This window comes from Mus pahari, chromosome 17, assembly GCF_900095145.1.
Source record: "Mus pahari chromosome 17, PAHARI_EIJ_v1.1, whole genome shotgun sequence".
Taxonomy (NCBI): domain Eukaryota; kingdom Metazoa; phylum Chordata; class Mammalia; order Rodentia; family Muridae; genus Mus; species Mus pahari.
Window position 1 is genome coordinate 6,387,685 of NC_034606.1, and position 16,493 is coordinate 6,404,177.

Here is a 16,493-nt window from a genome sequence, read left to right on the forward strand (position 1 = left end):
AACTCACTTTGTAGACCAGGCTGGCCTCGAACTCAGAAATCCGCCTGCCTCTGCCTCCCGAGTGCTGGGATTAAAGGCGTGTGCCACCACGCCCGGCAAGCCAGTGACTTCTTAAGCTGTCTTTCTTTTGAAAGACAGATTTTTCTCTTGTTAACATATGCAAAAATATTCCTCGAAACTGCAAATAAGTGCAAAACTCCATTTATTTATTTTCCAAAAAGTTTCTTTTAATAGTTCACCTTCTATTTTTGTTAATGGTTTATCATTTCTGTGTGGAATTTAAAAATTATATAGGGAGTTTCTTGGGGTGGTAATAAGCACTTTTCTATTGGTAAAGCTAATGTGCAGCCATCACTGTGATGTAACTGCTGAGCAGAGCAGCAGCAAGGCATATGGGAATTCGCACTCTGCCATTACAATATCCATGCAAAGACAGAGGATTAGGGGAAGCTGGAATTTTCATGCTTGAGTGGGAAATTGTTGGATATGGCAGCAAGATATTAGTTCATATTTTACTACTTTGTCTCATGATAAATAACAATCCATATTCTGTTCTATAGAGACATATCTTTAAAGTCTTATTTAATGGAAGTTTCAAAGGTCTGGTAAAGTAACATACAACTAACATCTTGCTGGAGATTTTTTTTTTATCATTTGTTTATTTATTTTTATTTAAAGCACCAGATTTTATTCCCCTCCCAGTCCACCCTCTGACTGTTCCACATCCCATACCTCCTCCTCATGCCCTCATCCCCAAGATGATGTCCCCACCCAACACCCCTCACTTCACCAGACCTCTAAACTCCCTGGGGCCTCCAGTCTCTTGAGAGATAGGTGCAACTTCTCTGACTAAACCTAGACTGGGTAGTCCTCTGCTGTGTGTGTGTTGTGGGCCTCATATCAGTTGGTGTATGCTGCCTGGTTGGTGGTCCAGTGTTTGACAGATCTCTGGGGTCCAGGTTAATTGAGACTGCTCGTCCTCCTACAGGGTCACCCTCTTCCTCAGCTTCTTCCAGCTTTTCTGTAATTCAACCGCAGGGGTCAGCAGCTTCTGTCCATTGGTTGGGTGCACACATCTGTCGCTGACTCTCTCAGCTGCTTGCTGGGTCTTTCTGAGGACAGTTGTGCTAGGTTCCTTTTTGTGAGCACTCCATAGCCTCAGTAATAGCATCAGGCCTTGGGACCTCCCCTTGAGCTGGATCCTACTTTGACCCTGTCAATAGGACCTTCTTTTCCTCAGGCTCCTCTCCATTTCTGTCCCTGCAGTTCTTTCTGATAGGAACAATTATGGGTCAGAGTTTTGACTGTGAAATGGCAACCCATCCCTCACTTGATACCCTTACTTTCTGCTGGAGGTGGGCTCTATAAGTTCCTTCTCTCCACTGTAGGTCATCTCATCTAAGGTTCCTCCCTTGAGTCCTGAGAGTCTCTCACCTCCCAGGTCTCTGGTACATTCTGGAGGGTCCCCATAACTTCCTACATCCTGAGGTTGCCTGTTTCCATTCTTTCTGCTGGCCTTCAGGGATTCAGTCCTTTTCCCCCACCCAATACCACATCATGTTGCCCTCTCCCCCAAACCTTGTCCACTTTCCCTCCCAGGTCCCTCCCTGCCTCCCCATTTGTGATTGCTTTCTTCTACCTCCCAAGTGGGACTGAGGAGTCCTCACTTGGGCCCTTCAGCTTGTTAACCTTTTTGAGTTCTATGGATTGTATCTTGGGTATTCTATTATTTGTCTTTTTCTTTTGTTTTTTTGGCTAATATTCATTTATTAGTGAGTATATACCATGCATGCCCTTTTGGATTTGAGTTACCTCACTCAGGATGATATTTTCTAGTTCCATCCATTTGACTGCAAAACTAAGGATGTCCTCATTCTCAATAGCTGAGTAGTATTCCGTTGTGTAAATAAACATTTTTTGTATCCATTCTTCTGTCGTGAGACATCAGGGTTGTTTCCAGCTTCTGGCTATCACAAACAAGGCTGTTATGAACATAGTGGAACATGTGTTCCTGTGACATGGTGGGGCATCTTTTGGGAGTCTTTTGCTGGGTCTTCGCGTAGATCTATTTCCAGTTTTCTGAGGAACCTCCAGATTGATTTCCAGAGTAGTTGTTCCAGTTTGCAATCCCACCAGCAATGGAGGAGTGTTCTTCTTTCTCCACATCCTCGCCAGCATCTGCTATCACCTGAGGTTTTGATCTTAGCCATTCTGATTGGTGAAAGGTGGAATCTCAGGATGGTTTTGATTTGCATTTTTCTGATCACTAGTTGTTTGAATTTTTATAATCAACACACCATTAATTTATAATCAACAAACCATTTAAAATAGAAAATAGATCATAGAATAAGGATTTTATAGCTAAAAGAGAAACATATATCAAGATTTTAGTTTGTTGCAGGCTCATTTATAAACAGTTCTGCCTATTTTAGTTTTGTTTCTGTTATTGTTCTTATAAGAATTAATTAAGGAAAGTTCTAAATTCCTAACAAGTTTTCCAGACGTCCTCAAGGAAATGTATCTCACACTATATCATACTGTTTTGAAGAAATTTAGATTTTGCTCTTTTGTTCTTGTGATTTCAAATGATGACTACTTTAAAATAACTCTGCAGGCATAATGATAACATTCAGTTGAGAACAATATTGTTGGTTAGCAATGATCTTATTCTCCATTGCCAGAGTCTCACCTCATCTCAGCTGTGTATAATAGTAGCACATCATTATTAGTACCAGATTGGATGAGTGTTATTTTTGTATAATGTCAGTTCTTTTAAATAATACAATCTTATTTTAATTCATCAGAACTACTTTATCTTGACCTATCTCTAATTCTTTTCTCAGAGTCTGTATGTGCAAGCTGATTGTCATGGCTATTCTTAAAATACTGAAATTCCATGTTAGGTAATTAAGGAATTATTAGACAGTTTCATCTTCAAATGTGTTCAGTTTAAAGTAGAGTTCTCTACATAGTGTAGCACAGTTCTTGTATCAATCCAGAAAATTAGAAATGAAAAATATGAACTATTTTAAACATTGATTAAAATTATAAACTACTAAAAATGGAACTAGAATGGATTATTAAATCAGTTTTTAAACAAGAATTGAATTATTTCCTAAATATTGCTATTTACTAATTTTCTTGTTTATGCTGTATCCTTTTAGAAGTCTGGTAAAATAGGTGGCTATTCTTTTGAAAATAATATCTTTATATGTATAGTAAAATGAGTTAAATGAGTTAGGAAAAATACTTATATTGGAATACAAACAATAGCTCAAGAAATCCAACTAAAAACCATGCAAAGACACAACAAAGAAAAAGAACTTCAGACAAATTTCCTTTATGAATATCGATGCAAAAATAATAAAATTCTTGCAAACTGAATCCACGAACACATCAAAACAATCATCCATCATGATCAAGTAGGCTTCATCCCAGGGATGCAGGGAGATGGTTCAATATACAGAAATCCATCAACGTAATCCACCACATAAACAAACTAAAAAAAACCAAAAAACAAAACGAAACAAAACAAAAAAAACTGCATGATCATCTCATTACATGCTGAAAAGGTATTTGACGAAATCCAACGCTCCTTCGTGGTAAAAGTCTTGGAAAGATTAGGAATTCAAGGCCCATACCTAAACATAGGAAAAACAATATACAGCAAACCAGTAGCCAACATCAAACTAAATGGAGAGAAACTTGAAAAAAAATCTCACTAAAATCAGGGACTAGACAAGGCTGCCCACTCTCTCCCTACCTATATTGTACTCTAAGACCTAGGCAGAGCAATTAGATACTGAAGAATGCTAGACCTTAGAAATAGGTATCTATTGTTTTCTACCATACTTGTTGCTAATGGAAGTTATTTGTGCATTTTTTTGATTATTGTTTTCTTTTTTAATTTATTTATTTATTTATTTTGTTTTTCAAGACAGGGTTTCTCTGTGTAGCCCTGGCTGTCCTGGAACTCACTCTGTAGACCAGGCTGGCCTCGAACTCAGAAATTTGTCTGCCTCTGCCTCCCAAGTTCTGGGATTAAAGGAGTGTGCATTTATTATTATTAATTATTTCCTTTATTTACATTCAAATGTTGCCTCCTGCTTCCTGTCCCCCCTACATTAGTTCTTTATCCCTCCCTCCTCCCCTTTGCTTCTGAGTGGATTCTCCCCCTCCCTCCTACCCACCCACTCCCACCTCACTCCCCTAGCATCCCTCTTCCCTGTGGCATCAATTTCCTAAAGGATTAAGAGCATCCTCTCCCACTGAGGTCAGACAAGGCAGTCATCTGCTACATATGGAGTGAGGGCCATGGTGCAGCCCATGTATGCTCTTTGTTTGGTGGCTTAGTCCCTAGAAGTGCTTGATGGATCAGGTTAATTGACACTATTGTTCTTCCTACAGGGTTGCCACCCCCTTCAGCTCCATCAGCCTTTCCACAACTAAGTAGACACCAGGTCAATTCTCTGTTGGTGTCGCAATACCTATGTCACTAAGTCTTGCCACAATATACTATGTGGAAGAAAATTTCCTTATTAACCTAAGATCATGATAAATCTTTAAACCAAAACAAAGTTTGCTATTCTTCAAAATATAGGCTTTTAGAAATGTAAGAAAAACAATGAGAAAGATAGTTATGTGTCTCTTTTTTCTGACTTATTGAAAAGACTCATATCATCTGTCTCTTGTGAGGCTGTGCCAGTGCCTGGCAAATACAGAAGTGGATGCTCACAGTCATCTATTGGATAGAACACAGGGCCCCTAATGAAGGAGCTAGAGAAAGTACCCAAGGAGCTGAAGGGGTCTGCAACCCTATAGGAGGAAAAACAATATGAACTAACCAGCACTCCCCAGAGCTCATGTCTCTAGTTGCATATGTAGCAGAGGATGGCCTAGTCGGCCATCAGTGGGAAGAGAGGCCCTTGGTCTTGTGAAGATCATATGCCCCAGTACAGGGGAATGCCAGGCCCAGGAAGTGTGAGTGGGTGGGTTGGGGATTAGGGTGGGGGGACTTTCAGGATAGCATTTGAAATGTAAATAAAGAAAATAGCTAATAAAAATTGTTTTTGAAAAAAGAAAAGAGGCATATTAGATGTATTGGGCGAAGAATAGGTCACAAATTATCAGCCACATTTGTTTTAAAAAAGACTGTGCTCTAAAGTAGAATTTCAGAAGAATGGAATTACGAATTTTATACTCAAATTCTATTTTACATAGCTTTTAAAACTGTAACCAAATATTATGTATGGATTTCTATTTAAGTTGGTTATCATGGCAGTTTGGGTTATGAGACTGTCTTATAGGCTGAGCTTTGTCTCTAGCCCTTCCCCATTCTTGATATAGTTATGTAAAAAACCTGAACTTGACATAGAAAATCAGTCACACTTTAATTTAATGATAAAAGTTCTTAAAATTATTTTAGTTCTATTTTATTCTATGATTTTAAAGTATTATGTCAAGATATAAAACAATGGAAGATGAATCCAGTACTCGGTTTTGAATAGTAATTGTTTTCCCAAACTGTGTGACATGTAATTCATGGTACTGAGGAACATGTGTCCTTTTCTTACCTTTCTCTAATCACCTACTTTTTTTCATTTTTGAAAATCAGAGAACTTTTTTTTGGTAAAGTGGACAGATGGTGATATTACTCTTCCTCTGCTCTCTGTAGGTAAACATCGTCTTTTACTGTGACTGCAATTGGTCAGGAAGGAACTGTCTGAAACATAATTTAGCATGTATTAATATATGAGTTCTAAAGCAGAAGTTAATGTGCTTGGGTTTGTCTTCTCAATCATGGGATTGAGTTAGACTCCATTTATGATCACATTAAGGTGAATAAACTTTATGGTAAGCTCCAAGGAACAAGTGCCAACAATTACTGGTCATATAGGTGTCAGTATTCTTGCTTCTATGAGACTTAACGTTTTACAGGTCAGGGAGGTCACTTGGTTTTTGGAATTCCAACTTCATCCAATACCAATTTGAGTAGTTTAGTCTCACAGAAGTGCACCGAGATGGCTAGTGGAGTTACCGATTCTGTAGAAGCAATCTACAGGGTGATTTCTATTTGGGGACGTGTTTGAATATGGATACATACTTCAAAGCTGTCCTATTTTCCTGTAACCTCATTTCAGTCTTGTGCTTAAAATATTCAAGCTATCAGTATACTACAATAATGGTATTAACATTTTTATATATTACTTTGTTTGCTGATAAACTTCCTGTATAACTTTCTCTCTTCTGGAAAATGCTAGGAAACACTGTTGAATGTCTTTAAGCTAAGATACATTACATTCTACACATGTTCTCCTCGTGGAGAGCAGGTAGATTGGTCCACATTGCTTATAACTGAGCAACTTGTTTACTGGGAATTGAATACAAAAAGGTTAGAGTTCTATAGAACTCTTTAAGCTTAGCCAAAATTTATTCACGATGTGTTGGGAAAACTTTTTTTTTGCATACACAGTGATTTTAAGCTTTTAAGCAATTCTTTTTTTTTTTTTTTTTTCAAAATCAGTTTGATGCATCATGACCAGATAGCAGAAAGGCATTAAAGATCAACTGAGCTGCTTTTTGACTAACATTTCAGGGATTGTGAAGCAGCAGATAGACAGCCATATCACAGATCCAGATCAACAGAACAACGGCCTCTCCTAGAGCGGACCAGCACCCGCTCCAGATCCTCTGAACGTCCTGATACAAACCTCATGAGGTCGATGCCTTCATTAATGACTGGAAGATCTGCCCCTCCTTCACCTGCCTTATCGAGGTGAAAGATACATTGATCAGACTAACTTCCCTGTCTGCACTACCAACAACACACCATTTTATTTTCCCAACAGCTAAATGGTCTCTTCTATCATTTTTTGACTGATCACCAGTCCTCGTCAATACTAACTCTTATCAGTGTGAACACACTATCTATATTCACTGGATATGATAGTGTGTCATTGCCATTGTGAATTGTTGCCTAACTGTCTTGATTGCATTTGTTTTGTGATATCTCATTAACCAGGAGTCCTAAGTAAATCCTGTCCTGACTGTCATGTTCTTCCAAGAATGAGAAATTATGGTGCTCATTAGGCATGCCTTTTCTAGTAATCATCACAATAGTAAATTAAATTCGTTTATTAATTCCTATGAACATTAATATTAGGTATTATTAGGATTATCTAGCTGAAATTTTAAATCCTTGAGATTTTCTTTGTTTTGTTTTCTAATAAAAAGGACAGTTAGTATAAACTAGTAAAAATATGATTAGGTCAAGGTAAGAAGGCTAGTTTTAAGAATTTATATTATAGTAGAAAATGTAAAGTTTTATTTTTATTTTTAAAGTTTAGAATTTGCTACCTGCTTTCATATGGGTAGATTAGTATTTCTATTTTGAATTTCATGGATTTTTTTACAATAGGCTTTTTTTCCATGTATGTGTGTATGTATGCATATTACACCAAAACATAAGCATTTTTGTTGTTTAAGTAACCATAACTCTCTAAATGTCCATATTTTGTCCTGTTCTCCTTTTAAACCAGCAGCTAACCGCACTTAAAACTGTTCTAATAAAGCTGGTACGTAAACCATTTAGCATATTGACCATATTTAACATGTACTGAAAATGTATTCATGGTGCATCTTGTAGGTCTCACCCTCGTACCGGGTCTGTCCAGACAAGTCCATCAAGTACTCCAGGAACAGGACGAAGGGGCCGACAGCTTCCACAGCTTCCACCAAAGGGAACATTGGAGAGAAGTAAGTTTTTAGTTTTCTAATTATGCCATGTAGGAATTACACATGGAAGCCGAGGTGAATTAAAATTTTCTACTGTCTTTGTGTTATTAGTTTTTGTATTTAACTGTATGCATGATATCATTTGACAGTTCTATTTGTGAATATAATATGTATTGCATGTAAAATTTTACTTGGAGATAAAAAGGAATAATCTTTGCTTCTTTTATAGACTTTTCAAATTTGAATAAGTGTGTTTAAAAGTAAGACATCATCTTATATAAGCAGCTGGATTATAATGTCTTTGCTACATCTAAGATTAGGTAATGTTGGTGATTATACAAAGTTTATTAGTAACTAGCTAAATCAATTTTCACACACTGCAAAGGACTGGTTAGCTGATGCACAATGGTGATCCTTCTCAAATCTGGAGTGGAAGCAAAAGGTAACCGTGAACACACAAAGATGCATGTTATACTGACGCTTACAGTGACTGTAGATTGCTACATGAAAAGCTGACACACTTGAGCACATGGCTCAAGCAGCTGTAAATCCCAGTTAAAGTCTATAAAGCATGGATAACAACAGAATAATTTTAACATCTTTTAAGTCACAATTCCGCGACATAGTAACTTTTTTCAAATATATGTATATATGTGTGTATGTATATATATATATAAATACATATATATGTATATAGCCAAATCACCATTTTAGTTTTCTTCAATAGATGATATGCTCTATTACTCTGAAATTTTCTGTTGTTTTTAACCCCTGTGCTTTGGTTTTTCCTTCCTTTATTTTCATTTTATTTTGTTTTCCCTAGACATTGGAGTCAAGGAGGTAGACCCTTATGAAGGTCTGTACATAAAGGAGGGCTTGTTTTGTGCTGAGAACCTTTTGGGGGCAGTGCGAGCAAAAATAAATCCAACTGCAATTGATGTCTTTTCATTTATATGGTTTTATATACGGTTAAATTTTTCTGTTTTCTATTTTCTAATAAAGTATTCAAATTTTATTTTCTGAGAAATAACACCAAAGAGTTAAATGTTGAGTCATGTCAGAGTCCAAAAAGTTTAAACTTTTAAATAACTAGACAATATTTATTCTCATAAAAATATTTAATTTTTTTTTAATTTCTGGATTTTAGACTGAGACTATAACCGGAGATATCAATTGCAGTCCATGTTTATACCATTGAGGATATATAGATAGTCTGGTTATATCTCTCATCTTCTATTTCATTTTTTATTTCTGATGGTCTTTTTTATTAAATTTGACTTTCTACAAAAGAAGTTATTGAGTTAGTGCTTTTGACTTGTGTTTCCTGTTTAGTGTTTCATGTTATAGCAAGTCTGCTTGGAGTATATGAAGAATAAACATGACAATTTTATATGTTTATTATCACACACTTCATTATGCCTTAAGACAAATCTATTGAACTGTAGTATGTGAACTGCCATACATTTGCTAGTACAATAAATAGCTGCTAGATTTAGAAATTTGAAATTGTTGATCATGTTGTTTACTGTTGAGTCTTCAGCAATTGTAGAACTGGAACAAATGTTTACTGTGTTGAAAATGAAGTGCTATATTATAAATTGAAATGATACCTCAATAGTATATAGATTACCACCAAAAATGCATTCCTTATGTTTTATTGTCTTAGATAACTTGCTGATGTAAGTTGTGCTCTTGTCCGTTGTGAGTGAATGATTACCAACTTCATGGTTGCTTCTGCGCTCATGTACCATGAGTCTAAGCAGTACAGAGCTGGGGGGGCGGGGCTGATGCTTCCTTTCCCTGTTTGATAAAACATGTCTGTGGCATTGCTGTAGCCTTTGACTATTTCCATAAAACTAAGTGCTATGCCTTTACATTGTTTTTCATAAGGAGAGTTAATAATGCGCAGCTTTTCTCTCCTCAAACAAGTTTTCAGGCTTTCACTTTGATATCTTTTATTGCAAAAGTCTGCTGAAGTGTGGCTAGCTTCATGCTGTGCGATGCTACATATAAAAGAAAAGAAACCTTACCGCTGGAGGGAAATTTGGGTTAAATGATTTAAAGACATTTCTGAGCACTTACTTTACTATTATTTATTTGGTTGGTTTTTGTTTTAGGTTAAACAATTGAAAGACATTTCCAAACACTCACTTTACTGTTATTTGTTTGGTTTTTGTTTTAGGCAGAAAGCAATGCATTAGTACCACTAACATTTAGCAATTTTCATTCATGTTTCTAATTATGATTTTCTGGCTTTTATTTCATCGAGGAAACAAAACCCTCCTTATTCACTTCAGTGTGGAAGAGGCTTTGTTTATTTTGTATTACTTAGTGATACTGGCTGATGACAGCCACATTGTCAGACATGTTGAAGCTTCAGAGATTCGTGAACCTGTATTTATTCCAGGACTAAAGGGAAGAGTGATGACCTCTTGTGTAGACTCTCAACCTCTAACTGAAGATAGAGTATTGCCTGATAGTCTTAATGTTTGACCTTCTGCTACATGGTTGCCAGGACTTGTCATTTAACAGCATTTCTGGTGTATACACATTGAATTATTTATTCTACCTTTAGTAACTAAAACATGAGCAAACTGTAATTTGGCTCTATGATTTTGAATAGTTATTTTATATTGTCTAGTAACTAAATTAATTTAACATATAGTACATTTTGATCTTGAATCTGATATTTTTTCATACTTGTTTTGCCAAAACCTCCAAAATTAGAATATAGAAAGTACAATGTAGTCAGTCACCATAAAGCATTATTACTATTATTTTCTTAAATATTAATCTCGATTATTATGAATGTATAAAAATCGGGGTTTATAGTATCATGGTTTTCTTCCTAGAAGAAAATTGATTTAAAAATTTCCAAATAATACACCTACTATATTATTGTGCCTCCTATTGAATTGTGCCTCTCCTGTTTAGTTGCCCACACATCTTAAATCTTCTAGAGGGGTCACAGTTTCTAATTTCTAAGTCAGTACCACTGCCAACTGCGATAATTCATTAACAGTAAACAGATTTGCTTTCAAAAGCATATCAGAAATGCAACATATAATCGATTTTTCTTTTTATAAGCACCTATTATTTCATTGACAATGATTTGTTTGCTAGTTAACTATTTTAAAACTAACAACCAGATTCATGGATTTATCTTTTTCCCCTACTTCTGCAAATCCAGAAGTTACTGAAGAAATTGGGCATGTGGAAGAAGAGGGGGTTGAAAAGGAGGGAGACGAGGTCAAGGCAGGTCTGTCTGATTGTCTGCTAATGTTACTGTTAGAGTATTTAATTTAGTCAATTATTTAAATATTGTCTTTTAATGATCAGAGCAAACTAAAATTATGAGAATGTCTTTAGCTTAAATTTAAATATATATAAATATAAATATAAATATAAATGTAAAATATATAAATATAAATATATATTAAATATATCATTTACCTAGCTCATTCATTTATATTCTGGCTATTTCTTTACCTTTTAAAAAATAACCTTCATGAGCTAGCTAATAGAAAACTATTTCCCTTATGTCTCCCTGTATTAAGGGAACTCTAGCTTCTGACCTAAGGGTTTCAAAAATAGGAGAGGGAAATTTTAAGATCATACAGAACAGATTTCCATAACATTTAATAAACTATGTACATGTTCCTACTATATCATTGTCTAAATAAGAGGTAATTTTCTCTGGATTTCCCACCTCTTCTGAGCTCAGTATTGTATCCTCTGTAACAACCATTCCCCTCTGTGATGTTTGATTTCTGGGGGCAACACAGGCTTTCATTTCCTCAATTTTGTAATCACAATCTAATTGGGTATTTTTATCATTGTCTGTCAAAGTAAAATATTATATACTCACAAATACATTTATGTAATTTTGTTGAATAATCTCTATATTCATTTGAACCTCTGAATTGGATCCTAATCTTTTTTAAATTGTCTTGAATTTTAGCTTTCTGTGAAAACTGCAGAATAATTTTAAGCCTATTTTTGTTAGGTATTTAGCTGATCTTTTCTTTTAATATGTAAGTTTATTTATGAGTTTTAAAGTTAGACTTTCTGTCCCCCTTCTTTTTATTATCTAGAACCTAATTTGTAATATTTTAAACAAAAGGTCATTGTTTTGCTGCTAATAACCAGTAATATCCTAATTTATCAAGTAGAGAAATTATATCCAACAATGGAAAAAAAGATGATCCTAATTGTTTCGTTAAAGAAAAGTATAATTGTATTCCCTTCTGAATATCAAATATAACCAACATGAGAATTTCAAATGCCTTTCATTTTCCTGGCTGAATGGAAGGAAGATTTTGTGGCCTGCTACAGAATAACTTCCATTTCCATCAGGCTGAGGAGTGAATGCTTCTGTTTTCCTGCCCTCCATATCTCACACTAATTCACTCATGTCCTGAGTCTCATGTGTCATGAGTTGCCTTCCATGATAATTTTAGAGTTAGGACTACTTGACAACTTCTGCCTATCAGTATCACTGTTGTTTTACCCCTTAACATAAAAAGTAATGACATTTTAAAAACCAGTTTGTCACCTGTGACCCATTCTTAAGAAATTAATAAAGTACATTATATAGTATTATAGCAAAACAAACCAAATGTACCCAGCACATAAGTATAGTACAAAATGCCTTTTTTGTCTGGTTACTTTGATACCTTTCCCTGAAGAGCAGGGAACATATACTGTATATACCTTATTCTAATTTTAGAATTTTATACAGTGTGGGGTGTCATGTTAAATGCATGTACCTATTTCTGTAGTGCATGTTTCATTCTTTTTGGAGTGCTTTTTATTTGCATTGCTAATGACCTTATTAATTATTGTCTGGTTTCAATGTTAAAGATAACAGGGAAGAAACATCAAGCTTACCTAATAATGGGAAAAAAGGCAAGTCTAAAATTATATATGTGTCTCTCTGTACTGACATTTATAATGTGTGTGAATATACTTCTTTAAATTAGGGAGGTTTAAGTTTCAGTCCCAATTTAAGTTATGTAGTACCAAAAATACTTGCTTGTATTTACTTCTAAATAGTTATTTAATCTCTAATATCTTTACCATAGGCAGATGATACAGCTCAGTGGCTTAGCAGTTGCCTAGAATTGCAAGCACACACACACACACACACACACACACACACACACACATTCATATATACACACACATGATAAAGTAACTTATTGATGTTAGCTGCTCTATTTTATTAAAATATACAGATTAAAATTGAGATTTATTTTGTTGATCACATTAAATTGCAAAATTCTGAAAAAAAATAGTGATAATATGTTATGAATTTAAAACTATAATGTAGATATTTTCGATCTTGAATTTATTTAAAATAATACTATTTAAAATAAACTATTAGAATGAAATAATTGGAATTTTGACAATAACAAACAATAATAAACATAAGTAATAAGGTGAAAACATTTGTGCAATGACAAACCTGTGTATGTACACAGATTAATATGTTGCTAAGACAAATAAAAAGGCAATTGACTTTTAATACTTAAATTCAGAGTTCAAATTACTGGTGGCTTAACTCCAGAGCTTACGACAACTGAATTCTAAAGATCAGATCTGTGTTTTGGAATAATTAATAACCCAACATAGCTACACATATTTATTTACAATGTCACCATTTGAATGATGCCCATAAATATTAAAAATGTTTTAGTACTGTAATATTTGACCTTCTGTTATTGAACTAAATTAAAATGTGAGTATCTTAGTATTTCAATACTTAGTTGTTATGGCCTTCATCTGAAACAGTGTTCTCAACCTGCCAGTCATTACTCCTTTGGGGATGAACGTCCCTCCCTCAGGTGTCACCTAACAACATTGGAAAGCACTAACACGTTTGCATTACAGTTTATAACTGTAGCAAAATTATAGTTACTAAATAGCAATAAAAATAATTTTATAGTTGGGAGTCACCACACTATGAAGAAACTATATTGGAGGGTCAGAGCATAGGAAGGTTGAGAACTCCTGATCTAAAATATATTCTTTTCTCTATTCAACTTTCATAATGTTTATGGTGATCCATGTAAGGCATAACTTATCACTTATTTTTATAATTTTAATAATATACACTGATAATCATTAATGTATGGTTTAAAAGATTGGACTAATGTGAAAATATAGTTAAAATTATAGCATATCATATAATATGAATACTCTGTATAAAATGGAATTTTAACTGAACCCCCAAAAGTATTTTTCTATATATATTTGATGCATTTATTGCCTTCTCTAATGTTTCTTAGAACCCATGAAGGACAAATTTTATATATATTTAAGTATAAACAATGATCTGAAAAGTACATCTTCAAGTTTCCATTCAGTTATATGGCTGCACAAGTTGTAAACACTTTTATTGCCATATTGGGTTGAAGAACATCTAAGTATTAAATGGAGTCTGTTCCCACGGGTTAAATCACTGGGTTAAAGACCTTCAGCTACTATGGCTTATTCTGTCTTCTGTTACTTGGTCGTTTGCTTAAACTGTACTCCTTTAGACTCTTCTACTTCCCCAGCTCTCTTCCTGTTGTTCATGAGTATTGGGCTCTCTTTTTACTCCTTACAAACAACTTTTATTTGCCTCATTGTAAACATTTTATCACACATAAAGACTAATTTTTTACCTGTAATGGCCCTCCGTGTGCTATAACTAAGCCTAGCAAGACATAATAGATAACATTTTGAACAATGAGAACTTTGAATGGTTTGTATGTAATTTCTCATTTTTATCTAGTATTTGGATTTTTTTATCCTATTACTGAGCTCAAGCTATTTGGTATTATATTTTATTGTGGTGTTATATAGGTTTGTATATATTGTTAATATTTAATAATGCACAGAGACAACTTACAAAGAGAGATGTTTTGAATAGTTTTGTTATCTATGTAGGTTTTCAGCACATTTTTTCTCAACTATCTTATTACTCCATATTCTGCCATTTCCTAACAGCTTGTTTTAATATTGCAAAGTGTTTAGATTTTCTAAAACATTTAAAGGGATCTATTGTTGAGGGATCACCCTGTGCTATTATCACTTACAAATCTACATGTGAATTAAGTATAGAAAATCAAATTATGCATAGAAGGATTCTAAAACCTGCGGTATGAAGCACTAGGTATCTAGGGTGAAAATGGCAGATTGTTCTGTTGTAACCTACTTGCCTCTTAGATATAGTACACATTTTCATTTTGAAATAATTTAGCATGTTTAAATTGCTTCAAATAAATTTTCATATAGTCAGTACTATATTAGCATTAGCTATTACTATAATTTCTCAGTAATATTATAATTAAATAATTTATAATTATATAATATAAAATTATAGAAGTTATAATTTCTTATGCCAACCTTGGATACTCTGAAAACATGAGTTTTAGATTTAAAGTCACATTTGATTATGATCATCAAACTGAATGAACTCTACTGTTTCACACACACACACACACACACACACACACACACACACACACACACTATAGTTCATTACTGGTGCTATTCTTCACTGACTAATTCAGATGAGAAACCACACCAGAGTAGAAACCAATTGGTGGGATATCAAAGTCATGTTATTTTATGATATTTGAACACATTCACTAATGTTATTTATACATGTTTAGATGTGTATTTGAAAATTAATGTACAGAGCTTCAGAATGCTTTTGGCACACAATTGTGTCAGTATTTTTCAGTCCACTACTGCTTTTCAAGTCTCCTAACAGATACACTGGAAGTCAACTTCTTGCGTCTTCACTTTAATTTTCCTTCTAAGACTTTGAGAACTTTAGCAAGTCATTTAATTTCACTGGGCTTCAGTGTCCTCTTGTGTTAAATAAAAGTTCACAGAGGATTTTAATTGAAACTGGGTGTTTTTGGAAATGTGTCTGATAAAAACTTATGTCTCAAGAATTTTTTGATTCTAATTATTGTCTTGTTATTATGATTCATTATTTTTATGTTTATATTCATTATTTTATTATGTTTAATGATTCATTATTTTAGAAAATTATCATATAGCTTAATTGGCCATTAGTGATGTGTTATGATTGTATAGCATACCATTTTATAAAGTTTTCCCTATAAAAATGTACAATGTGTTGTATGTAAAAATATTTTGTTTCTTTACTATAATTTTCAATGGAAAGTTGTCTAGGAAGTTCAGATTTAGCTAGCATAAATAAGAAAGACATGAAAGATGCATAGATGGGAGGGAAAGACATAAGGAAAGATAGAGGAAAGAATGAATTGAAACTAAGTTAGTGAGAGTAATACGTAGATGCTGGTGAACTCATTCAAACAGCTGCCTGTGTTTGTGTGCTTTCTAGGAACTTGCTAATATTTAGGCTGGTGAGAATCAATGAGGACATAGACTTATCTTTGTTTTGCTGCCTTTCTGTATACTTACAAATATTTTCAATGTAAGGGATTATGGATAACAGTCTTAATCTCAAAATATGATTGCTATTTGTACAGGTGTAGACTTCATTATGGAGTTGTATAATATTTCCTTCACACCTCATTCCTTCCCCGTGTATATAAATGACATGTCTGTGTTAATACAAGAGTCAAGAATCCTCTGCAATATCGTGAACTTTTAGCATGTGCTTTGAGCAGGATGGGTACTCAATCCCACTTACCTTTATGGAAAAGCTTGGCGACTGTGAACAAGATGGACTTGGAAGTTAAACTAAAGGCATATAATATTTAGGGGAGTTCAGT

At 34.2% G+C, this 16,493-nt stretch overlaps 1 protein-coding gene across 49 annotated transcripts in view; it reads left to right on the plus strand.

Moving 5' to 3' along the window:
- Positions 1-16,493, plus strand: part of Rims2 (regulating synaptic membrane exocytosis 2) — a 498,312-nt gene that overhangs the window by 331,826 nt on the left and 149,993 nt on the right. For all 49 annotated transcript variants that reach the window (XM_029547766.1, XM_029547754.1, XM_029547763.1 and 46 more), the window contains 2 exons: positions 6,596-6,775; positions 7,646-7,755. In XM_029547766.1, coding sequence (XP_029403626.1) covers positions 6,596-6,775; positions 7,646-7,755 — 290 coding nt within the window. The remainder of the gene's footprint in view (positions 1-6,595; positions 6,776-7,645; positions 7,756-16,493) is intronic.